Source organism: Acartia tonsa, chromosome 6 (assembly GCF_053477335.1).
Source record: "Acartia tonsa isolate MP-2025a chromosome 6, ASM5347733v1, whole genome shotgun sequence".
In the NCBI taxonomy this organism is placed as follows: Eukaryota; Metazoa; Arthropoda; class Copepoda; order Calanoida; family Acartiidae; genus Acartia; species Acartia tonsa.
The window spans coordinates 45,226,171-45,251,789 of NC_137265.1; the positions used below are offsets into that span (position 1 = coordinate 45,226,171).

Here is a 25,619-nt window from a genome sequence, read left to right on the forward strand (position 1 = left end):
TAGTTTTAAAAATTAAACTTCTTAATAATAAATTGCCTGAAACTAGAAACTAAATATGTTTGAAATATAAAAAAATATATTTGTAGACAATTATAAATATTATTGACCTATCTTTCTATCCATGAAATGCTCTGGTTTAGTTGAACTCGCAGTAATTCATCGCATTAGGTTTTTTTATAATGCATTAACAACTTGCAATTTTTACAAGCGAATCTTTTCCATACATTTTGTAGCAATTTTCCTACAGATGTTGCTTATAGATGTGAAAAAGCATCAAATGTGTTCTTGTGTCTGTTTGTCTGTACCGTAAGATCTCGCAAACTAAAGAGAAGCTTCAGGAGGGTACCCATGAAAATATCCCCCTTTTTATTTTTTTAAAAACTAAAAGTTAAGGTGGCGGGTAAACTCTCCCTCCTAAGGACCCAAAGGGCATAGCAGATGATTCGATATATAAATTTTTATTTTTACTTTTTTAGTTTTTATAAATTTTGATGTTGTCATCCTTGTTTTGCTTTTACAACAACAGTTAGCAGTCTACACTCTACAGATATTTGTACAATATATTACATTTAACAAATACACATTTTAAAAATTAAACTAGAAGGGATTGGACAATGGAGTGAAAACAAAACTTCCTAAAATTTTGTGTCTGTGAAATTATGTCTATTAAAACCAGACAGACAGACGTACTTAATATGTTGTAGAACAGATGCTCAGTGTTGATATTATGAATCTTCAAACACAACCTTTCAGCATTCTATCTCAAATAGCAAAAGAGAAAAAAAAAGCATATCGTCACCTGTGTATAAATCTTGAGCAGTAAAGATGGACCAAGTGAGTAATAGAGTAGAGACTCATTATTCAGGATAATCTTCATATCAAAATTCAGCCGTCTATTTTATATAGCAGCTGAGTACATGAAACTTTATGACAAAGAATTGCGGAAAAATTGACGGTCCAAGTAAATCATATACAGGGTGCTCTTCGGAATAGGGAATCTTTCCAAAACATTGCAGCCGTATATCTTGAATAGCAGTAGAGATATTCTCATTCTAAAGGACAGACGGACGGATGATTATGCTAATCATAGAGTAGTTTCAAATCTTAGAAACAAAATATATTTAAGGGTTTAGTCAGTTAGTATCTCAACAACTACTTTGTCTTTACTAGTTAACCCTTACAGATCGGGCCCCAATTCCCACCTTAATAGATCGGGGGGGGGGGGGGGGAGCCCCCCTCTATCTCGGCTCCTGGTACAGATAAAGACGTAAATTTTTTTTCTGGTGGTAAATGTGTATTTTTAGAGAAAATTACTTTTCCTAGTCATAGCAGTCAGACCGCTCCTTAGCTGCTTTTTAGCAGCCAGCCGCTAAATTTTAAAACAGCTGTAGAGCGGCCAATTTTGCAGCTAGGATGACCAAATTTTAGGACGAACTTTTATTTTTCATAACAAAAAAATTACTTTTTCTGATCATCGCCGAAAAACGGCAAATAACGGAAACCGCCATTTTCGGCGGTTACGGCGGTAAAACGGCGGTTGGCGGCGCAAATTAATATTTTTATCTGTTTATTATTGCTCAAGGATTTACCAAAAAAAATTATAGGTCTCTAGCTGTAATAGAAGCCACGATATTCAAGATATACGTCTGTAGTAAAAGCCGGACAAAAATCGGTCATAAAGTCGGTCAGGGAGCGGTCAAACGGTCATAACACCACTTTTCTCAGAAGGTCTTTGATATCTAAGTATTCCCCAAAAAAAAATTTTGGTTTCTACCTTATACACAAAAGTCGTAATGTAGAAATTAAGATTTATTTAGAATTTTTTCTAATTTTTTTTGCTACCCAACCGGCTTTGACCGGACACCACGACCGACACAGACCAGATATCCTAATAAATCAACTCTTGCCGACGTATAATTACTAAACTTAAAAAGTCATGAAGTTACAGCTCTCCATCTTACCTACAAAAAAAATGAGATTAAAAAAACTAGCCCCCCCCCCCCCCGATCTGTAAGGGTTAAGTTCCAAATTTTAGAGAAGCTTAATATTGTCATTATTTCAAATTGTTTGGGACATCCAGCTGTCCGCGGATATTAATATGTCTGAGAACAGGTTCTATCCAGCGGATATCAGTCGGTTTCAAAGCCGCACTTAAAAGTTAAAGTCACGTTGCTAATCTTAATTTTAAAAAACTCTTATCATACAATATTTATTACTTTGTTTATTTGAAAACTAATAAACAACAAAAATCTTGTGTAATAATATCATATACATAATTGCTAAGGCTCCGCCACTAGCTTTAATCGCCGAAAGGAGAGAGTGGATATTCACACCCTACCCCCAAAAAAATCCAACCCAGACATCATATTTTTCAAAAATATATGATAGCAAAGCTTTTCTATAAGTGTTTGTGACTGTCTGCACTCCTATCTTTCTTTGTGTAATAATTTACTTTTTTTCAATCCCATAACTGCACAGACCTCTATTTCCTTTTTCGGGGCCTACTAACCCTTTGTTTTTTTGATGTATCAACTATAATTTGAACAAATATGTTTGATATTTTTTACGTTTTAAGTTATGTAAACATTTTAATCAATTTTTGGATAACAGCTAAAAACCTTATAATTACAGATAGGCATAGAGACTTTAGATAAATATAGAGTAACACATGGCATTAGCTTATATGATTGATGTCGGGATCAAATCTGGACCATAGTGTGTCCACCTGCTACTATGTTTGGCGTGTGACACTAAAATAAAGAATAATAAGGGGAGAGGGCAGCATTGGCCAGTATACAGGCTCAATTCTTTATCATGCACAATTAGGACTTCATTAACAAAGTAATAAATATAGTGTATCAGCTAAAATGACTTAAAATCTTGTTTACTATATTTCCATAGTATGTTTCAAAATGATAAAAAATTCAAAACTAATATAAACATTCTTAGTCAGTAGTAGAGGGATAATGAAAGTAGGTTAGTCTGATTAAATTTTGCCCTTGTAGCTGGTAATGACTGGGTGGAGAAAGGAACATAAATAAATTAAACCATAATTAACCCCTTCCTCCCTGATGTAGGTTAAATAATACTTTAAGTTAAACAAAAAACACACAGAGATAAAATTGCACAGTTTTAATTATTTTACGTCAAACTTAAACAGTTTCCTTAAATTTTTATTTGATTCACCCCCCCCCCCCCCTATTTTTTATGTAAATCATGTCGTGTAAAACCTACTAAAGCACATAGTAACAAAGATTAATGGGAAAATAAGATTTACTTCTCTGTATTTCAGATTCTAAACTAGAAGACAAGGACACAAATTGTTGAATCCCTAGCTACAATAGAAGCAGATATAATGGGAAAAGGGAGAATTAAGGGGAGATTCACTTATGAATATGATATATTAGGGGAAGGGGAGATTTAAAGTGCCTGCCAAACAAACTTAATGGGATCATGAAACTAAATCTAATTGTTTTTTTTTAGCAAAGCTAACAGGAGATAAGACGGATATATAAGATGAAAATTTTGCGCTGGAAACCTAGTCAAGATGAAGGTCTTTTTACTTCTAGGGTTGGCTGCTCTTGCCTCAGGTAGATACTTAGATTATTTACTCAATCAGTCCCTGCCACTATTAATATCTAGTGTATGGAGAACTTCTTTAAGATGGCTTAATTTTTATCTGAAACTAATATACATTTAAGTGGGTTGATAATAATTTAGTCTTAAAAGGACTCTCCACAGAAAAATCAACTTTGGATTTTTGAAAATCTAACCTGAAACTATTATTCTCTGTTCAATTTTAGGCATTTTTTGTTTTTGTGGCATCGCAATTGAAGCCCTTTGAAAATTTTGTCTGCCGCCTATTTGTACTGCCGCTGTAACAATATATACTACACTTTCCTCCACTCAATATATGTTTGCCGCTAAAGAACATTTGCTCCATTGCAACCGGCCGCTCTACGATTTATCCTCTTCCTTGACTGGACAATCCTGCCGCCTCCATTTTGTGTTCGCCTCCGCCAAATATAACCATCTTTTGCCGCAGTTGCCGCATTCATCGCCCTTCTCTGCCGCTACTCCGCTATACATTGCGTACGTGGCTATACACAACACCCCCAGCCTCCATTTAATTTCTGAACAAGGGAGAGGGGAGCATGTATTAAAAAGCAATGAATAGCGGAGTAGCGGCGGAGAAGGGCGATGAATGCGGCAACGGCGGCAAAAATAGAAGCTAAAAATCACTAAAGCAGCACAAATTAAATGGCGGGAGGATTCACTTAAAGGAGGTAAAAAATTTCAAATGGCTTCGATCGCGATGCCACAAAAACAAAAAATGCCTAAAATTGAACAAAGAATAATAATTTCAGGTTAGATTTTCAAAAATCCAAAGTTGATTTTTCTGTGGAGAGTCCTTTTAAACCTTACCAATATTAGGTTTTCTAGACCATTATAGATAGACTGATTGGTAACGCTGTATTCCAAGACTGATTGGAAATTAAACTCTTGCATATCCATGTTGTTAAACTTGAAAATTAGATTTATGTGAATCTACTATTTTATATAAAACACTTTTGTTTGATTTAGGGGCTCCCAGAGCTGCAAAGCTGCTAAAGAACCCCCGCTCCACTCCCCTGAGCCGTGGAGGTGGTAAGATTGTCGGAGGTGAGGATGCCCGATATGGAGAATTCCCCCACCAGATCATGCTGCTCCGTGGTGGTCCTGATGGATCCCTCATGTGTGGTGGATCCTTGATTAGTGACACTTGGGTTGTTACTGCTGCTCACTGCTGTGATGGTCAGAATGCACACAGACTTGGTGTTGCTGTTGGTGCCCACAATCTATATGATATGGATGAATTCCAGGAGAACATCCAGGTTAAGCATGTTGTCATGCATGAAGAATATGATGACTGGAACATCCTGAATGACATCTGTCTGCTTGAGCTTGAGACTCCAGCCACCATGGGTGATTATGTTGCCACCATTGATCTGCCTGCTTCCAATGAGGAATACCAAGAAGGAACTAGCTGTGTTGTTACTGGCTGGGGAACCACTTCTGAGGGTGGATCTCTTGCAAGTGTTTTGCAGAAGGTAAAATTTTTTTTTAGAAGATTGTCTGTAATTTTTTCAAACATTTCTTAATGATCACCTTATTTTAAGATTGAATATTAACAATTTCTAATTAAGGTTCATGTTCCTGTAGTTAGTGATGAGAGCTGTAGAGATTCCTATGGTGCTGACAGCATTGCTGATTCTATGATCTGTGCTGGATTCCCTCATGGTGGAAAGGACTCTTGCCAGGTAAATTTTTAATTAGAATTGTAAATTCAAATATGTGTAGTAAAGCTTTTACTGAAAAAAAACTTAATCTTAAAGTCATTAGAGACTTACAATTCATTCATGTAAACTTTCCTTCTTCCCCTCTGAAATTAATATCAAGAACAAATTACATATTTTGTATTAGTTCATGTAAACTTGCACACTCTAAGAAAACTCTATCTATAATACAAAGTAGAACTATGTCTGTCCGTCCGTCCGTCCCTTAAGATCTTAGTAACCACTGAACCGATTGGATTCTACTCTTCAGGGTATTTACCTATTGGTCCTGTGGTGGTTTTAAGCTATTTTCTTGGGGGGTTGGACACCCCCACCCCCCAAAAAAAATGTAAATCCCCACAATACACAGTTATGACTTATAGACAAAGAGTAAGCAATTAGGTTAGCTAAATAATTATGCAGCTAATTAAGCAATACCTTTTCCAATATTTTTAAGAGTATTTGTATTGTATCAGCTGTGGTTACCTGTCATCTCAATACAACTACTATACCTAAAGGTTAGGTAATTTTGAAAAGAAAATCTAAAATTCTTATTTTACAGGGTGACTCTGGTGGACCATTCATGTGTGGCAAGCAGCTGTCTGGTGTTGTTTCCTGGGGATACGGATGTGCTGAAGCTGGTTACCCTGGAGTCTACACCCAGACTTCATACTTTGTTGACTGGGTCAACTCTCATGCAACTATGTAAATTGTTTAATATATGTGCAAATAAAAATTTCATTCAAAAGTCTTAATTTGTTATTTCAAGTTTAAATTTTCTAACAATATTTAATGTAATATTTTTTTAGAGATATAATTTAACAAGGATGACAACATCCATAAGTAGCGAAGCACAAAAAATTGTGGATGGGAATACGTAGAAGTAGATTTAAAGTGTATTTATTAAAATCAAGAATAGATTTATTGGAGAAAATAAACACGAAACCTTGTTTTCTTTTGTATGATGAAGACGGTTAAAGTAAATTACATACTAGATGCACATAACAATGGGGGAAAAAAATTTTAAACTGTTAATGCAAAAAAGTTTTGAAAATTGGACTATAAACACCAAAGATGTGGGTAAAAACTAAAAATCTCAGAAATACAAAAATAGCCAAAAACCTGCAAAAAGGCAGTCTGACAGTCATTGTTGTTTTCTTCAAATGACAGGAAATTTAATTTTGATATCTTTAACTGAAAAAATTTCGAAAATCGGACCATAAACACCAAAGATATGGGGAAAAATGTGAAAAATATAAAAATAGCCAACAACCTGCAAAAAGGCGGTCTGACCGTCATTGTTGTTTTCTTCAAATGACGGGAAATTTAATTTTGATATCTTTAACTGAAAAAATTTTGAAAATCGGACCATAAACACCAAAGATATGGGGAAAATTTGGAAAATATAAAAAATAGCCTAAAACCTGCTAAAAAGCAGTCCGACCGCCATTGATGTTTTATAGTTAATTGTGCTCCTTAATGATGGGAATGTTATTAAAAAATTTCAGCTTTCTATCTTTTATAGGAGCCGAGAAAATCACGTTTCCCCCAATTCATTAATTATGGACGGACGGACAGACGGACGGACATTGTGAATTATAGAGTAGCTTCGCTACTAAAAATTATATCAACAAGTATCTAAACTAATTACTGATTTTCATAAGATATACCCAATTGTCCAAAATTGTAACTTTTCTTTAAGCATTTCTTGATCTTTAACATATCATAGTCAAAATTTCTTTTTAAAAATCGGTTTAACTTTGTGTTTGTAAGCATAAATAATAGCGGGAAAAACGAAACTAATATAAGTAATTCAAGAGCTATAGAAAACTTTATTTTATAAAAAAAATTTTATACACATTGACCCTCGAAAAGTATTTTTTAGCATCTGCAGCCCATATTTCTCAATGAATTATTAAAAAATGTATTTGTCCTTGTTCTTTATAAATTTCCACATAAGTAGATATAAAAATAATTTTTTTTACATCAATTACCAGCTGAGATTTTTTAAGCTAAAGTTTTGAAAAAGTGGCTGAGGAAAAAGTAACTTTTCAAGAAAAATGCTTTTTTAAAGTGAAATGGCATGTTTTCTTTACAATTTCAAAACTTATATAAAGATGTATCCAAGAAATTTATTTCATGCTAAAAGCAATTTTTTCACTTGTTCTAAAAACATTTTTAGAAAAGTGTAAATTGCAAAAACACCCTTACACAAGGAAATCCTATAAAACATTTAACAATTTACATGATTTTTATGTGTCTTTAAGTAATTTGTATGAGAGGGCGTCGTGAATTTAATAGGTCAAAGTAGCGCTAATCCTTCCAGTTGTAAGCATAATTTGGGGATGGGGTTCATTCCAGGTCATATTAAGAAGTAGGGGATAATATAAGGTTTATGGGTAAATGGATATAAGAAAAATGCATAAAATAAAATTTTAAAAAGTAATTTTTTATATGTAAACTAACATTTTTTAATGCAATAATAAATGTATCAATTGTAAACTTGCTCTTCTTTCTTATTTGTTTTTTAATTGGTTGAAAAAAAGTAATATATTAATAAAAAACTAAGAAATATTTAGCAATGTCCAGTTTCTCAAGCACTTTTTCAAACTTTTTCTTTAAAAAACTCAGCTATTAATTGATGTAAAAAAAATAATTTGATATCCTCTGATGTGAAAATTTACAGAGAACAAGTACATATGAATCTTTTAATATTATATTGAGAAATATGGGCTGCAGATGTTAAACAATACTTTTTCAAGGGTCATACCTTATACCTAAAATAGCATTATAGAATGCCTACAACTTTTTTGTTATTGAAGCTGAATGCTTATAATTTTGGGTATTTGGTTTAATTGTGGCAGCTTTTCAGCAGTTGGATCCGTGAACTTTTTTTTGAAGGCTTCCTTTAAAGCAATAGCTAGCAAACAAAGCTTATATACATTTCTGGCATACATTTTAGGAAAAAGGACCATTAAAAATATTTTTTTTGTGTAATATTTTGGCCAATTATAACTGCTTTTTGTAGGAGCCACAACTGCTTGTAATGCAAAGAAAAGATTTTTTATATTTTAAAGACATTGGTTCTTAAACAAAAGCTTAAAAAGTACTAAACAATTACATAATGTAAATTTGTACTGAAATATCAATATTAACCACTTTTAAGATCTTGTTGAGCTGTCCTTACAAATTATTCATTACTATGTATTTTAAATTTGACAATTAATGATAAAGTTTAGATGTATAACCCAGACAACTACCTGGATACAGTAGTGGGGACCTTTTTCATCTGCTATCAAATTGCTTTCTGCTCTTTTGTAGCAACTTGGCTTTGTTAATATTATTTAATGAAAGTTGGCTAAAAGTCTTTATTTTTAAATTCTACCTCCCCACCCACGGAATAGATTTCAATTTATTTCATTTTTAAGGGCTGAATGGACAAATTTTGAAAACATTTTATTATTGTGTTGAACCATAAATGAACTACTGCACTATATATTGAAAAACACTTTTATTTCATTTTAAATGATATTGTATCAAATTAGAGTATTAAGAAATGATACCAAAGAATCATGATATATATGTAATTTATACCATTGGATCAAACACTGATATAATATTTGCAATTTATAGAAATCCTTCACTGATGATTTAAAATAGAAGCCATGCACAACAATTAAGTTTATAATTGACTACCATCTCACACTTAATAGTTTTAGCTTTAGATTGAAAAAGAAAAGGAAGAAATTTTTTTTCCTTTGTTTACCTTCAGTAAAAGTTATATTTTGGATAGGTTTTAGTTTTAAAAACTCTAAAGTTGAAAACATACAAAGTAAGTATTGTATGTCAATGTCACATGTTCTTTACACAAGATGATTTGTTGTAAACAATTTAAAGATAAGATAGGTAATAAAAGTAAAGTTTAAACTTAGAAATCCTCAGTCACAATGAAGGTCTTTGTTCTCCTTGGATTGGTTGCTATTGCAGCAGGTTATCATTTAAATTGAATTTATATAATTGTTAGAGCAGATATCAAATAAATAATTGATAGCATTTTTTACTGTAAATTGAACTTCATACATGTGACCTTTTCAATATAAATAGTTATTCTCGTCATGTATGTATTGTTAAACTAAACATAATCCAAATTCCAATAAACATATTATCATAGTACTTGAGTACTTAATCACAACTCCTGATAGTTTACATTACCTGCTTGTTAAATCCTGTAATTAAGATGACTCAAATAAAATTAATTTGTATTTAGGTGCTCCCAATGCAGCTAAGCTGCTGAAGAACCCCCGCTCCACTCCCCTGAGCCGTGGAGGTGGCAGAATTGTTGGTGGTGAAGATGCTACTTATGGTGAGTTCCCCCATCAGATCATCCTTCTCCGTGGTGGTCCTGATGGATCCCTTATGTGTGGTGGCTCTTTGATCAGTGAGACCTGGGTTGTTACTGCTGCTCACTGCTGTGATGGTCAGCATGCTCACAATCTTGGTGTTGCTGTTGGTGCCCACAACCTCTATGACATGGATGAATTCCAGGAGAACATCCAGGTTAAGCACATTAAGATGCACGAGGATTATGATGACTGGAACATCCTGAATGACATCTGTCTCTTGGAACTTGGTTCCCCTGCTACCATGGGTGATTATGTCAGCACTATTGCCCTCCCCAAGGCTAATGAAGAATACGATGAAGGTACTGAATGCACTGTTACTGGATGGGGAACCACCTCTGAGGGTGGATCTCTTGCTAGAGTTCTCCAGAAGGTAAACAATTTACATTTTTTTATAGATATTCTAATCCTTAAATAAAAGTAAATTGATGTCTGTGTCTATCTGTGTATTTTTATAACAAATGATCTCAGTAACTACTGAAATGATATGGTTTGCTTTTACTGAACAGTTTACTCATAGGTCAAGGATAGGTTTAAACTATTCTAAACCAGCATCCTTCTAAGTGAAATTGCCTCTAGGAAAATGACTGCTTAAAATTGTTAAATATAAAGTTTTTGTTTATCATAATTTTGTTGGTTGCTGCAAATGTTTAATCTATCTAAATATCCTAGGTTGTTGTCCCTGTTGTCAGTGATGCCAACTGCAGAGATTCTTATGGTGCTGACAGCATTGCTGACTCCATGATCTGTGCTGGTCTTGACAAGGGAGGTAAGGACTCTTGCCAGGGTGACTCCGGTGGACCATTCATGTGCGGAAACCAACTGTCTGGTGTTGTCTCCTGGGGATACGGATGTGCTGAGGCTGGATACCCTGGTGTCTACACTCAGACTTCTTACTTTGTTGACTGGGTTAACGCTAATGCTAACTAAATCATCTGACCACTGATATTGATTGTGATATTCAATTTTGTAAACTTTTTTCTAAAACAAATCTCAATAAATTTTAAATGCAAACTATGTAGTGTTAGTTGTTTCAAGCAATAATACCAATTAGTTATTATGCATTCTTAAAAAAAATTTCTACAAGATCCTCCAGGTCTCCAGAAATCTCTAAAGGACGCCTGCAAGAAAAAACACGCTTTAACTGCTGAAAGACTGCCACAAGAAGACCCAATACCCCAAATTTAAAGCCTTCAGCTTCAATAACAAAAAAGTTCTAGGCATTTCAAAATAGCATTTTATGTACAATGGAATTTTTGAAAGATTTCCAATGCTCATAAAAGAAAAAACAATATTAAATTTCGTCGCCTAGACACAAAATTATAACCTTATCTTTGTCAGAAATTTAGATTGCCTGTAACTGATTACATTTTTACAATAAAAATACCACATTTCATAGTCAAAATCTATAAAAAATTCGATTTAAATTGCATTTTTAAACGAAAATCATACCGGAAACAAAGGGGTAAACTAATACAAGCTTAGCTGTGATTGGTTGTTAAGCTGATTCAGCCTTCTGATTGGCTACAGTACATTCGGTACAACGCAAGTAAAACTTAATCTTTTTTAATGATTTTGACTATAAAAATGGTTATTTTTATTGTAAAAATATAATTAGTTACTGGAAACCTAAATTTATGACAAAAATAAGCTATAATTTTGTTTCTGGGCCACGTAGTTTAATTTCAAAGATTCAACATGAGCATTGCAATTCTTTCAAAATTTTCATTGTACATAAAATGTCATTTTAAAATGCCTAGAACTTTTTTGTTATAGAAGCTAAAGGCTTCAAATTTTGGGTATTTGGTCTACTTGTGGCAGTCTTTTAGCAGTTAAAGCGTGGTATTTCTTGCAGGCTTCCTTTAAAAGGCTCCTGTGGCCGCAATTTTTGACTTAGAGACTTAAGCCTTTCTTACATGTCTAATATATTAAAACTAGCGGCTTCGCCCCTAGCCTCTAGGGGCTTTGCCCCAAGAGGTTTGATCAACCTAATTTTTGGTATTTTAGATTTAAAAAGAAAAAGTAAAAAAAAAAAAAAATTTCGGGGGGTTGGGGGTGTCCCACCCCCCAAGAAAATAGCTTAAAACCATTACAGGACCAGTAGGTATATTCCCTGAAGAGTAAAGCCCAATCGGTTCAGTGGTTACTGAGATCTTAAGCTTCAGACGGACAGACAGACGGACAGACAGACAGACAGACATCGTTCTACTTTGTATTATAGACTAGTTATCAAAATATTAAGCTACAGATGAAAACCTTATTTTTTTATATAATAGGATTGCATAAAGATCTGCCGCAATTTTCCCGCCGACCGCCGACTGCAGCGGCTGTCAGCTGCCAAATACAACTGCGGCCGCTGAAATTTATATTTTGATATTTCTAATAAAATTTACACAAAGATAACCATTTTCTGCAAAAAAAATTGTTCTTCTAGCTTCAAAAATAAGAAAATTACAGCCGTTTGAAATTTTTAAGTAAAGAAGGATCTTAAAACAAAGGTTGTTAAATAAAAGGGTGAAGGAAGCGAAAATTGACTTTGACCTACATAAGGTCGGAAATACATTATCAATCAGGGGACACAAAAATTGCACAAAAACGCCCCACCCCCCCAACCGATTAAGGTGCGGCAAGGGGCCCGACGGTTGAGGGTTAAATGTTTGGAGAACGTTTTTAACTATTTTAGGGGATATTACCTCCAACATTCCAAGATAAATCGCCCTGGTAAAATTTCACCCTCCCCCCCTCAAAGAAAAATTCTTTGTAAACTAAAATAGAAAGTAAAGGGTCAAACCCACACTGATGCATCAAGGGGGCACAGACGCTAGTAATTCATACAGTAGCTTTGCTCAAAACTTGTATAAAAATCCTGTGAGATTCCCGCTTTGGTCTCAGATAAAAAATGTCCAAAATTGACCTACGCTAATATATATACATATAAATATATATTTATTACTCTAGGATAACCAATCAGACACAATGATCTGTTTAACTTAACAAGGATAACAACATCCATAAAAGCGAAGCACTGAAACTGTAGGACAAATGGACATTAACACTTATACAGTGACGTCATATTTTTCTTTCCCGAAAAAGGGAAGGGGGGAAGAAAATCTCTTCAAAAGAGATGGGGAAAACCCCCTTTTCTCCCATCTCTTTTTTCTTCCCCCTTCCCTTTTTCGGGAAAGAAAAATATGACGTCACTGGAGTCATGTTCCTCAAAAAACTATACAAAATCTGGAAAGATTGGGTTGTGTCACTTATATAGTGTCAGAACTGAATAACCAGAATATAAATGTATAAGAGTCGAAGCAAAATTGTAAATATATTTTTTAAAAACAGGATATGTTTATCATACTTACATTTTTAGGACTTGATTATAGAGTAGCGTCGCTTATAACATTATACTGTGTTGTCCCAGGAATGAATATACCAAAAATCAGATCAATCGGATGATTAGATAATAGATCACATAAAAATTAGTTGTTAAAAAAGTAAAGAAATCAACATGTTTAAAATGGACGTACGGACATTTTGGTAATGATTATAGAGTTGCTGCGCTTTCTAAATCGTACCTAATTACTAAAGGAATCACCATGCAAAATTTGAAATCGATAGGACAATTCTAACATGCCTAAATTAACGAAAAAAGCTATATGTTACTGACGGGCGGACGGAAGTACGGACAGACGGACGGACCGACCCTAATTATAGAAAAGCTTTGCTTATAAAAATCAAATTATTGCTGACTTTTTATGTTTAAATGAAATAAAAAAGAAACTGTTTTTTTTTACCAAAATATGTACACCTTCTAAGTAATAATATGGCAGGATTGTTCCTGCACTGTGTTCTCTAAGGTCCAATAAATCTTGTTGTCTCTAAAGACTAGTAAAAATATGAAATTTAAATCTTTCATAGGGGGTGGGGGGGGGGGGGGTGTGGAGAGCATTTTATCCTGAATTTTCTATGCACAACCCTGAAAATTTTCAAGCTGCTTCCAAGATCATAGCAGAAACACAGACAAATAGACATCCTGATTCATATGTAGGTAAAAGATAAAAAAACATATTTAATATATAAGCTGTAATTATTGCATAATGTGTGTGAACAAATTAAAACACATGAGAGTTGATCCAGTTAACAAAGTATGAAGTCTGGGTGTAGACACCAGGGTATCCAGGCTCAGCACATCCATATCCCCAAGAGACAACACCGGACAGTTGATTTCCACACATTAATGGTCCACCGGAGTCACTCTGGCAAGCATCCTTACCTCCCTGGTCAGGACCAGCGCAGAGCATGAAGTCGGCAATGATATTACCAACATAAGCTAATGCGCAGTTTTCCCAGCTTACAATGGGGACATCAACCTTCTGGAGGACACGGGCAAGAGATCCACCCTCGGAGGTAGTTCCCCATCCGGTGACAGTACACATAGTTCCTTCTTCATACTCCTCGTAGGTAGAGGGAAGGGATATGGTTCCAACATGAGGTCCCATAGTGGCAGCAGTCTCAAGCTTAAGCAGACAGATGTCATTGAGGATATTCCACTGATCATAGTCCTCATGCATAACAACTTGGGAAACCTAAAATATTATACAATAAAAATACAGTGTGATATGTACCAGTAAAAAAAAACTCATTTTCCCCAGTTATGATTGTCATAAAACAAATATTTATTTATTCTCTTTAACCCTTACAGATTGGGGGGGGGGGGGGGCTTCAAGAGCTCTCCCCCTCTAGTTTTTTCAATCTCATTTTTTTTGTAGGTAAGATGGTGAGCTTGTGACTTCATGACTTTTTAAGTGTAGTAATTATATGTCGGCATGAGTTGATTTTATTAGGATATCTGGTCTGTGTCGGTCGTGGTGTCCGGTCAAAGTCGGTTGTGTACCACCAAGATTAGAAAAAATTCTAAATAAATCTTAATTTCTACATTATGACTTTTGTGTATAAGGTAGAAATCTAAATTTTTTTTGGTGAATACTTAGATATCAATGACCTTCTGAGAAAAGTAATGTTATGACCATTTGACCGCTCCCTGACCGACTTTATGACCAATTTTTTGTCCGGCTTTTACTATAGACATATATCATGAATATCGTGGCTTCTATTACAGCTAGAGACCTATAAATTTTTTTGGTAAATCCTTGAGCAACAATTAGCAGATAAAAATATTAATTGGCGCCGCCAACCGCCGTTTTACCGCCGAAAATGTCGGTTTCCGTTATTTGCCGTTTTTCGGCGATGATAAGAAAAAGTATTTTTTTTTGTTATAAAAAATAAAAGTTCGTCCTAAAATTTGGTTATCCTAGCTGCAAAATTGGCCGCTCTACAGCTGTTTTAAAATTTAGCGGCTGGCAACTAAAAAGCGGATAAGGAGCGGTCTGACTGCTATGACTAGAAAAAGTAATTTTCTCTAAAAATACACATGAACCACCAGAAAAAAAAATGTACATCTTTATCTGTAACAGGAGCCGAGATAGAGGGGGGGGGCTCTTAGAGCCCCCCATCCCCCCAATCTGATAAGGTGGGAATTGGGGCCCGATCTGTAAGGGTTAAAAGATAAGTAAAATTTATTCAATTATTTGTGTATCTAAAAAAATTTATAAATTATAAAGAAATGGACAATAAAAACAGTTTCTAAATAATCAAAGTATTTATATGATCTTTAGTTTGAAATAGGTTTGAAAAAAACTTTTTTTGAGTGTGTTTTGTAAAGTTTAAAATGCTATTATAGTAAAGTACACCTGGATGTTCTCCTGATCTTCATCATCAGAATACAGGTTGTGGGAGCCAACAGCAACACCCAATCCGGAGGCTGACTGACCATCACAGCAGTGAGCAGCAGTAACAACCCAGGTGTCACTGATCAAGGATCCACCACACATGAGGGAGCCGTCAGGTCCACCACGGAGCAGCATAATTTGGTGAGGGAACTCACCATAGTAAGCATCCTCACCACCAACAATCTTACCACCTCCACGGCTCAGGGGAGTGGAGCGGGGGTTCTTTAGCAGCTTGGCTGCATTAGGAGCGCCTAAATTAAGATAAAATGATAATTTTATTGTAAATACAAATTTACTTAAACTTTGAAAACTTACCATTTAAAAAAAAATTAATAGTGACAAAGTTGGGACAATAATAAATCCTAACTTCATACCAACAAATTAAAGTTTAACCCTTAACAGTCGGGCCCCTTGCCGCACCTTAATCAGTCGGGGGGGGGGGGGGGCGTTCAACGCCCCCCTTATTATCTCAGTTCCTATTAGAGCTAGAGGGCTAAAATTTTTTGTGCAAGTCCTATGTAATATTATGAATTTCCGACCTTTTATAAGTCTAAGTCAATTTTCGCTTCCTTCACCCTTTTATTTAACAACCTTTGTTTTTAGGTCCTTTTTTACTTTAAAATTTCAAACGGCTGTAATTTTTTTATTTTTGAAGCTAGAAGAACAATTTTTTTGCAGAAAATGTTTATTTTTATGTAAATTTTATATTTAAAATATCAAAAAAAATTTCAGCGGCCGCAGCTGTACTTGGCAGCTGCCAGCCGCCGCACTCGGCGGTCGGCGGGAAAACGGCGGCGGATCTTTAAGAAATTTTAAGACATGTAAGAAAAGCTTAAGTTTAAAATTTGAAGTCTCTAAGTCAAAAATTGCGGTCACAGGAGCCTTTTAAAGATTTCTGGAGACCTGGAGGATCTGGACCTGCAGGATCATACCTGGAACCTGAAATTGACTTGAACACCTGTATTTAAGATGAGGATGAACTACTAAAGGATATTTTAGTAATTTGGTAAGATAAAATGCTTTGTTTAAGTCAAAAAAATATTTTTGTTCTTTACCTGGATGACCCTGCCAGGTTTGCTGGCATCCTGTGCCCGCCAGAATAGAGATTTTCAAAAAATTCCAACTCTCAGTTATGTGTCATACCCATACTTAAAAAGTCAAGCAGTTTGGGTTCTTTATCTTTCACACACAGAAAATGAGATAGAAAAAACCGGATGGGGGGGCGTTCAAGGCCCCCCCCCCCCCGACCGTTAAGGGTTAAAGGGACTGTGAACGAGAAAATTTCTCATCAGATTATGAAACCTTATCATCTCATACATATAATCTCAAAGATAGGGCAAAACTGTCTCTTGTTTCCTTAAAAAACGGCTTTTTCAGCCGAGTTTTACTATGTACAAGATTGGGGGGAAAATTTCCGGACTATGTAAATGTGCAGTTAATTGTCTTTTATTCCTTATATAGCTAAAAGTAAAACTAAACTTTATGCATAGTTCTCTATTTTTCCTAACGGTTAAGCTGACTTTTAACATAATCCTTGCTTTAAACCATGTATAGTTACTTAGAAATTAATAAAATAAGCAATATTTTTTTATTGAATACCAGATACAATAACAAAGCTAGAAACAGGTTTTTTTTAGTATCAAGTAACTTTAGATGGCCCATCTCTTGCCCACCTGTAATTACAAAGGGAGAGGTCATTTTCTAGTAAATCCCGTAAAGGTGTGTGTTATAAGGCCTAAAAATAGTAGTAGAACGATAAGGTGCTCTATATATTTGTATTTCCTATTGAATAGAACAATAGGGAAGAAATTTTTTTTTTTTTTTTTGATAACCGTACCTGGAATATCTGAAATTTCTATCAAATGCTTTGTTTGGCTCAAACTGACACAAATAAAAAAAAAATATAATTATAATAAATCAACCTGTAAAGAATGACTTCTTCCTTTGTTTAATGGTATAGATTGTTCTTAACCTTTACCTTGTACCTATAGAAAACATTATTATTATAATTATATTTTTTTTAATTTTTTGTCAGTTTGAGCCAAACAAAGCGTTTGATAGAAATTTCGTATTTTTTTTAGATAATCCAGGTACGGTTATCAAAAAAAAAAAAAAAATTTCCCTATTGTTCTATTCAATAGGGAATACATATATCTAGAGCACCTTATCGTTCTACTACTATTTTTAGGCCTTATAACACACACCTTTACGGGATTTACTAGAAAATGACCTCTCCCTTTGTAAATAATAAAGGTGCAATATTTCTTTATAAACAGTCTGATAAAAGTGTAAACTAATTCTCCAAAGTAGGTTATTTATTGTCCAACACAAAAAAGGACATTATTATTTTAAATAACCTCTGAAATTCAACCCTTTGTAGACAGTAATGTATTTTTTGTCAATAATACAAATTTAAAACAGATCTTTATTACCTAATTACTATGTTATTAAAATACTAATTTGCAATTTTATATCATAAAATAAATCCTGAACAGTAAGTAAATTGTTTCAACTATATATGACAAGTTAAATATCCCTACAAACATTATAATCAACAAAACCGTTCTGATTTTCCCTGTTTTTTTTCCCCTCCCAAAATATCATAAAATCAAGGCATTATTCCTGGATATTTTTAGGACGTGTTTAGTTGATCAGTGTATTGAAATGTGCTTAGAAAATGTTAAGATTTAATAATCAGATGAGAAATTTTTACGTTCACACTCCCTTTAATAGAAGTCCCTAAGTTAATAAGTCAATGCATGAGTACAAAACCTTTTGTACCAGTAAGATTTACAGTTCAATCTTTCATTTCTCTCTGAATTATAATGTTAAGGCTCTACTAATACTGAAATTAGCAAATGCAATAGCAGTGCTAAATGCTAGAATTTGTAGAACACTCATTGCATGATAAGAATACTATGATGTTTACCTGTGGCGATGGCAACAAGACCAAGAAGAAGAAACACCTTCATGATGACTAAAGATTGTCGCAGCATCCCCCCTCTTTTATTTATCTCTTATCTTTCTAGTTGAAAATTATTGTTATTTAATGCTTTATTTGTCTTAATTATTTACATAAATAGTTTATATCTGAATTATGAGAGTCACAACTAATCCAAAATATTCTCTTATTAAAATGTTTCATTTGAATATTTGTTTTAAATTCTTCACCAAGATGACTGAAGATTGTCTCTGCATTACCCCTCTTTTATTCATCTCTTATCTTTCCAGAAGAATATTTGTTTTAAATTCTATGTCAAGATGTGTTTTAATACAGGGATCTTGAGGAGTAAGTCAAGGAACGATAAGCTAATGTACATCCATCCAACTTAAAATGGAGTTTCTTTAACATTAAGCTTTTTGTTTATATTTGCTCATATTCATGATTCATTCCAATAATACAATCCACAACATCTTAGGGTATTAATAATAACCAAAGCTAGCGTTGTCATAAGAAATCCAACTAATTATAGTTAACGTATAAAAAAATTGTCCCTACACTGTGTTCTTATTGGTCAAAATCATGATTAGGAATCTACATCTACGAAATCTATTTGCATTGCATTTAAAATTAGTCTTTATCTTATTGATTTTAAAATATATATATGAATTTTACATTTTAAATTGAAAACTTTGAAATGGAATTTTTTTATTCAGTAGGCTTTAAGAATAAATATTTTCAACAATCGTTAAATGTGAGGCAAAATTTGATTAAGAATTTAAATGCATCTTATTTTTCTAATTTTCTTTGGATTAGGTAAGAGCATTTTTATATGACTAATAGACAAATGAACATCCTAATTTAATAGTATATAGAACAAAATAAAATAAAAACATATCTAAAATTTAAATTGTATTTATTGCATAAAAGGTGTGAACAAATTAAAAACCATGGGAGTTGATCCAGTCAACAAAGTAAGAAGTCTGGGTGTAGACACCGGGGTATCCAGCCTCAGCACATCCGTATCCCCAGGAGACAACACCAGACAGTTGGTTTCCGCACATGAATGGTCCACCGGAGTCACCCTGGCAAGAGTCCTTACCTCCCTGGTCAAGACCAGCACAGATCATGGAGTCAGCAATGCTGTCAGCACCATAGGAATCTCTGCAGTTATCATCACTGACAACAGGGACATCAACCTTCTGGAGGACACGGGCAAGAGATCCACCCTCAGTGGTGGTTCCCCATCCAGTGACAGTGCACATGGTTCCTTCATCGTACTCCTCGTTGGCAGAGGGAAGGTTGATGGTTCCAACGTGAGATCCCATGGTGGCGGCAGACTCAAGCTTAAGCAGACAGATGTCGTTGAGGATGTTCCAGTCATCATAGTCCTCATGCATAACAACTTGAGAAACCTAAAATATTTTACAATAAATATACAGTGAGTCACATTAAAAAAAAAACTTTGTTTTCCCCAGTTACAATTGGCATATAACAAATATTTCTTTGTTCTCTTGAAAAGCAATGTAAAATTTATTTCAAGATTTGTACATCTATAAATAGCAGCCATATTTATAAAGAAATAAATAATAGTCTGTGTCGATTTTGGAATTTTACATTACTACACATTGCCAAGGGTTATTGGGCAAATATAATACCCTGTGAAACCTGAAAGGGGATTTGTATTCTAACAAAAACGGTCACTCAGGGGGTATGAAATGTGCCCACCCCCTTGTAAAACAAAAAATTGAAATTCCTTAAAACATAGGCATGTTGCATATCAAAATGACCGCATTGAAATGCTGATTACGAATCTAAAAACTATTCTTATTAATATTTCTCCTATTTTGAATGAGATCTCATTAAGTACCTAAAACAGCTGATTATTTTGGAAGGTCATTTGAAGATCATTTCATATTGAATTAATATTTTTCAATACGGTTTTCAGATTCTTACTCAGTATTTCAATGCGGTTATTTTGATATGCAACATGTCCATTGTTCAAGGAATCTTAATTTTTGGTTTTATAGGGGAGGGGGTGAGAACATTTCATTCCCCCAGAGCGCCCGCTGTATTTAGAATACATAACACCTTTCAAGTTTCACAGGGTTTTATATTGGCCCAGTAACCCATGCCAATGTTTAGTAATGTGAAAATCACAAAAAGCTTGCAAATCGACCCGCCCTAATTGATAATGAAGCTTCCATGTTACATTGTGATAATAGTATAATACAAAACAAAATCTAAATATATACAGTATATGCTCAAATATGATTTAAAGTTTTGCTATAAGATCAAAAAATCACTTTGTTATTTATTTGCATTTATCTACCCTTTTAATAAAACTGCATAAACTTTCTTTAGAGTGTGTTCTGTTTAAATAAAATTCTAAAATTGGCTTTGCATAAATTGAATTAGAACTTTTAGACAATAATATTAACAATATAAAGAAAAAGATAGTAAAGTGTAAAAAGCTATACCTGGATGTTCTCCTGGTCTTCATCATCAGAGTACAGGTTGTGGGAGCCAACAGCAACACCCAGTCTGGAGGCAGACTGACCGTCACAGCAGTGAGCAGCAGTAACAACCCAGGTGTCACTGATCAGGGAACCACCGCACATGAGAGAACCATCAGGTCCACCACGGAGCAGCATGATCTGGTGGGGGAACTCACCGTAGTAAGCATCCTCACCACCGACGATCTTACCGCCTCCACGGCTCAGGGGAGTGGAGCGGGGGTTCTTCAGCAGCTTGGCTGCATTAGGAGCGCCTAAATTAAGATGGAAAAAATAATTTTTTTACTAATAAAAGTTTACTTAAACTTTGAAAAATTACCTATGTATTAAAATAAAATTGATACTGGAAAAATTTGGACACTGAAAGTTTGTGACTTCATTCCAACCAATTAAAGTTTAATAAAAGTCCCCTAAGTTTATAATTCATTACAGGAGTACAACACCTTTGGTACCAGTAAAATTTACAGTCCAATGTCTGCTCCCTCTCTGAATTATAATGTTACTTAAATTAACAAATGCAAGAGCAGTGCTAAATACTAGAATTTGTAGAACACTCATTGCATGATAAGAATACTCTAATATTTACCTGCGGCGATGGCAACAAGACCAAGAAGAATGAACACCTTCATGATGACTGAAGATTGTCTCGGCATTCCCCCTCTTTTATTCATCTCTTATCTTTCTAGTTGAATATTTGTTTTAAATTCTACGTCAAGATGTGTTTTAATCCAGGGATATAAAGGGATAAGACAATGGACAATAAGTTCGTGTAAATCCGCATTGATTATAAACAATATTACACCTTGTGTAGATTTAAATTATTGGTAGAAAAGTTTGCTCACTTCTAGTTTTGAAACAACCAATCACAATTTGATAAATGTACTTAAAGTTTTTGAATAATAAACCGTTATTATAAAACTTTGGGTACGAGCGCCCTTTTTTCCTGGTTTTGACACAAGATTCAGGTAACTTTTTTTAATAATTAGGTAGAATATAAAATTAGACTATTCTGGAATAATAAATTTGCTAAAAGATACTCTTCTTTCCAATTCAATTTACTAAAGAGCAATAAAACAAGGATGACAACATCCATAAAAGCGAAGCACTGAAACGTTAAGACAAACGGACATTATCACTTGTATTTTGTCAGACCTGAATAAGCAGAATATAAATGTATAAGAGTCGAAGCAAAATTATAAGTAAATTTGTTGAAAAACTGCTTGATACAGGTTAATGTTTATGGACGTACTTACATTTTTAGGACTTGATTATAAAGTTGCTTCGCTTATAATATTGTACTTTGTTGTCCCGGGAATCAGTATACGAAAAATCAGATCAATCGGATAATTAGATCACATAAAAATTTATTGTTAAAAAAAGTAAAAAAATCGACATTCTGGTAATGATTTTAGAGTTGCTACGCTTTCTAAATCGTACCTAACTACTACAGGAATCACAATGCAAAATTTGAAATCGATAGGACAATTTTAACATGCCTAAATGAATGAAAAAAGCTATCCGTTACAGACGGACGGACCGACCCTAATTATAGAAAAGCTTCGTTTTTAGAAATTCAAAATTCAAATATTTAGATTTTTTATAAAATTCAAACTTAGCTGGCTTATCTTTGAATTTAATATTTGTTTTGCTTTAACATCTAGTTTTTGAAAATAGCGTAGCAACTATAGTATTAGGGCCTTTAATTAAATTGTATGTCTGTCTGAGTTATATGTTACTTACAACCTTGCACACAAACTCAGACTGGAACACACACACATTAAACTTAGTTTACTAGTGGAGGTGCCTTTACATAGGTGCTCAGAATTTGAAAGGAATGGAACAGGCAAAAATCAAAAAAATGGCCTAAATCAATCCTGGGACCTACGTGAAGCCTCTCTAAAAGGACATATTTACTTGAGTCAGCTGTTAGCAAGATTTTAACAGACAAAAATAAAATCCTAATGCTAATACTAGCGAATGCACCTAGATGCCCTTTATACTCTAAAAAATGGTCAAAAACCATCCGAGGTACTATGTAAAGCTTCCCTGAAAAGAAAAATTAATCGTTTGAGCAGTTTTTAAAATCTTTAAATAATAGGATACAGGATTATATCTTTTTTTTTATTTGTCACAAAAGGGGTAGTTTCACGAAAAGTATGTAAACTTGAATTTAGTGAACTACATTTTTTTTTCTGATGAATAGTTTAAACAACATTTATAGGCAAAGAATAACAATTTCTACTATGTGGTTTTAAAAATACCAAGACTTGAAAATTGTATTCTTGTGATATAAGCAATTTTTATAGCTAGCTATATTTTCACAAAAACAACTATTATAGTAATGTCTAATTATTTATTATTTATTTATATATGTTTGCTGGTACACTTGCAACTTATGTCTTACATTATCTTTCTGAAATGCACTTCATGTAACTATCCCTTTGATTGTTTTACTTGTTAACCAATTTTTGATTTTATCACCTGTGAAAATATTTATCCTTGTTTAATATTTACTTAGAATTTAATGTCAAGATTTGTTTTAATTAAGAAAAATATATGACGCTGTACACAGAGATCTAAAGGGATAAGCAATGGCCGATAAATTGATGTAGATTCCTAATTATGATATACAAAATTAACCCTTCTGTTTAATTACAATTAGTGGTCGAAACGTTTGAACACTCAACTTACAAACCAATAAAGATTCATCAAAGTCCCCAAAGTTGTTAGCTAACGAAGAAAAGGTTATATAAAACTTTGGGGACTAGTATGATAAACAGTTCATTGTCCCCTCCCTCCCTGCGCTGTACAGGAGGAGCGTGTACTCTTACAACATTCAGAGATAGGACAATGGAGGGTAATACAATGTTTACTCAATAAATCCTGATATATAAGAAGCAGGATCTGTTTATGTTTGTGTCTGAATGTCTGTCTGTGTGTACTGAAGGATCTTGCTAACCGTTGAACCAATATGGTTCTCCTTTACAATATAGCTTCTCATAGATCATGGGATGGTTTCTAACTATTCTGGGGTGGGTACCATCACCCTCCCAAGAAAAATCACCCTCCGAAAAAAGTTAAAAATAAAAAAAAATTATGCTCTAGAAAGAGAGTTAAAAAATGTAATTTATTGACAGATATAAAACAAGGATAACAACGGACAATGTAAACAGAGCGAAGATTATTTAAAAGATCAGTCAGACAATTTGTAATCAAAGTACTAATTAATGTAAAAAAATAGCCTATAGCCTGACGAAAAAAGTCTAAAAATTGTAGAACTAACAAGCTAGCAGTTTTTGAGATCATATTGGACACACAAATACACGCAACCTAATATTTGAAAAGCCAACAATCAAACACGTAGAGTAGCTTTGCTTAAAAAAAAAAGATTTTAAATTAATGGTTTTACATGAAATTCCTAATTTTTCTCGTCGTTGTCGACTCAACACTCAACAGGTTAAGGTAGAGGACATTGGAATGGAAATTAAATTTGTAATCAAATTTTAAAAACACAAAATCATATTGTTTGTCTTAAAGCAGTGTACACACTTTTCTGAAAATAATTATAATCTACAGAAGGGTAATTTTGTTCATTGTCTATTGTCCTATCCCCTTAGATCCCTGTACAGTCACACTGATTTCAAATATATTCTTTAAGGAATTTGAACATTTATCTTCTCTTATTTAATATTTCATTCTTTGTTTTGGTTGCATAGATGCTCTAGAACTAGGGAAATGCGCATTTCTATTGATTTTTACCTTTTTTCTAGTGGTTTTTACATGGAAATCTATCAAATTATTCGAGTTACAGAGAGAAAAGATAATTTTGTGTATTTGTGTAGTATAGATGACCGAAATCGGCTGTTTATTACACTAGTCCCCAAAGTTTTATAATAACGTTTTCTTATTCGTCGGCTTAAATACATTAGGGACTTCAGTGAATTTGATTTGTTTCTTCACTAAGTTGATTGTTCAAACGTTTCAACCACTAATTGTAGTCTACAGAAGGGGTAAATTTGGGTATTATCATTGGAAATGTACAAAATTTTATCAGCCATTATCTTATCCCTTTAGATCCCTGATTACTCCTCTCCCTCTAAAGTATTTAAACAAGACATGAAAAGTTAGTAAATATTTAACAGTCCATTGCCTATTCCCTACAGAAAAAAACACACACATTCACACACACACACACAAGCACACACTGAACCATAGAAACGAGGCAATAACACAGCCTTCTGTGTATTCGCATGGTTATGATATAGATAGCATTACAAGCACACACACACACACTCACACACACACACACACACAAGCACACACTGAACCATAGAAACAAGGCAATAACACAGCCTTCTGTGTATTCGCATGGTTATGATATAGATAGCATTACAAGCACACACACACACACTCACACACACACACACACACACACACACAAGCACACACTGAACCATAGAAACAAGGCAATAACACAGCCTTCTGTGTATTCGCATGGTTATGATATAGATAACATAACAAGCACACACACACACATACACACACAAGCACACACTGAACCATAGAAACGAGGCAATAACACATCCTTCTGTGTATTCGCATGGTTATGATATAGATAGCATTACAAGCACACACACACACACTCACACACACACACACAC

At 34.0% G+C, this 25,619-nt stretch overlaps 3 protein-coding genes across 3 annotated transcripts; 1 reads left to right on the forward strand and 2 right to left on the reverse strand.

The window, feature by feature from the left end:
* Positions 1–3,468: 3,468 nt before the first annotated feature.
* LOC145323127 (transmembrane protease serine 9-like) lies at positions 3,469–10,729 on the forward strand. The gene is made up of 7 exons (XM_080165515.1): positions 3,469–3,590; positions 4,585–5,090; positions 5,187–5,300; positions 5,878–6,021; positions 9,248–9,305; positions 9,583–10,088; positions 10,388–10,729. The coding sequence occupies exons 1-7, from the start codon at positions 3,548–3,550 to the stop codon at positions 10,643–10,645; spliced, it is 1,629 nt and encodes a 542-aa protein (XP_080021641.1). The 5' UTR covers positions 3,469–3,547; the 3' UTR covers positions 10,646–10,729.
* Positions 10,730–13,780: 3,051 nt separating this feature from the next.
* LOC145322781 (trypsin-2-like) lies at positions 13,781–18,709 on the reverse strand. Its single transcript, XM_080165035.1, has 3 exons — positions 18,431–18,709; positions 15,463–15,752; positions 13,781–14,298 (listed from the first exon to the last, which is right to left on the reverse strand). The coding sequence occupies exons 1-3, from the start codon at positions 18,495–18,497 to the stop codon at positions 13,825–13,827; spliced, it is 831 nt and encodes a 276-aa protein (XP_080021161.1). The 5' UTR covers positions 18,498–18,709; the 3' UTR covers positions 13,781–13,824.
* Positions 18,710–19,341: 632 nt separating this feature from the next.
* Positions 19,342–21,692, reverse strand: LOC145322780 (trypsin-1-like). The gene is made up of 3 exons (XM_080165034.1): positions 21,545–21,692; positions 20,923–21,212; positions 19,342–19,857 (listed from the first exon to the last, which is right to left on the reverse strand). The coding sequence occupies exons 1-3, from the start codon at positions 21,627–21,629 to the stop codon at positions 19,384–19,386; spliced, it is 849 nt and encodes a 282-aa protein (XP_080021160.1). The 5' UTR covers positions 21,630–21,692; the 3' UTR covers positions 19,342–19,383.
* Positions 21,693–25,619: the final 3,927 nt, after the last annotated feature.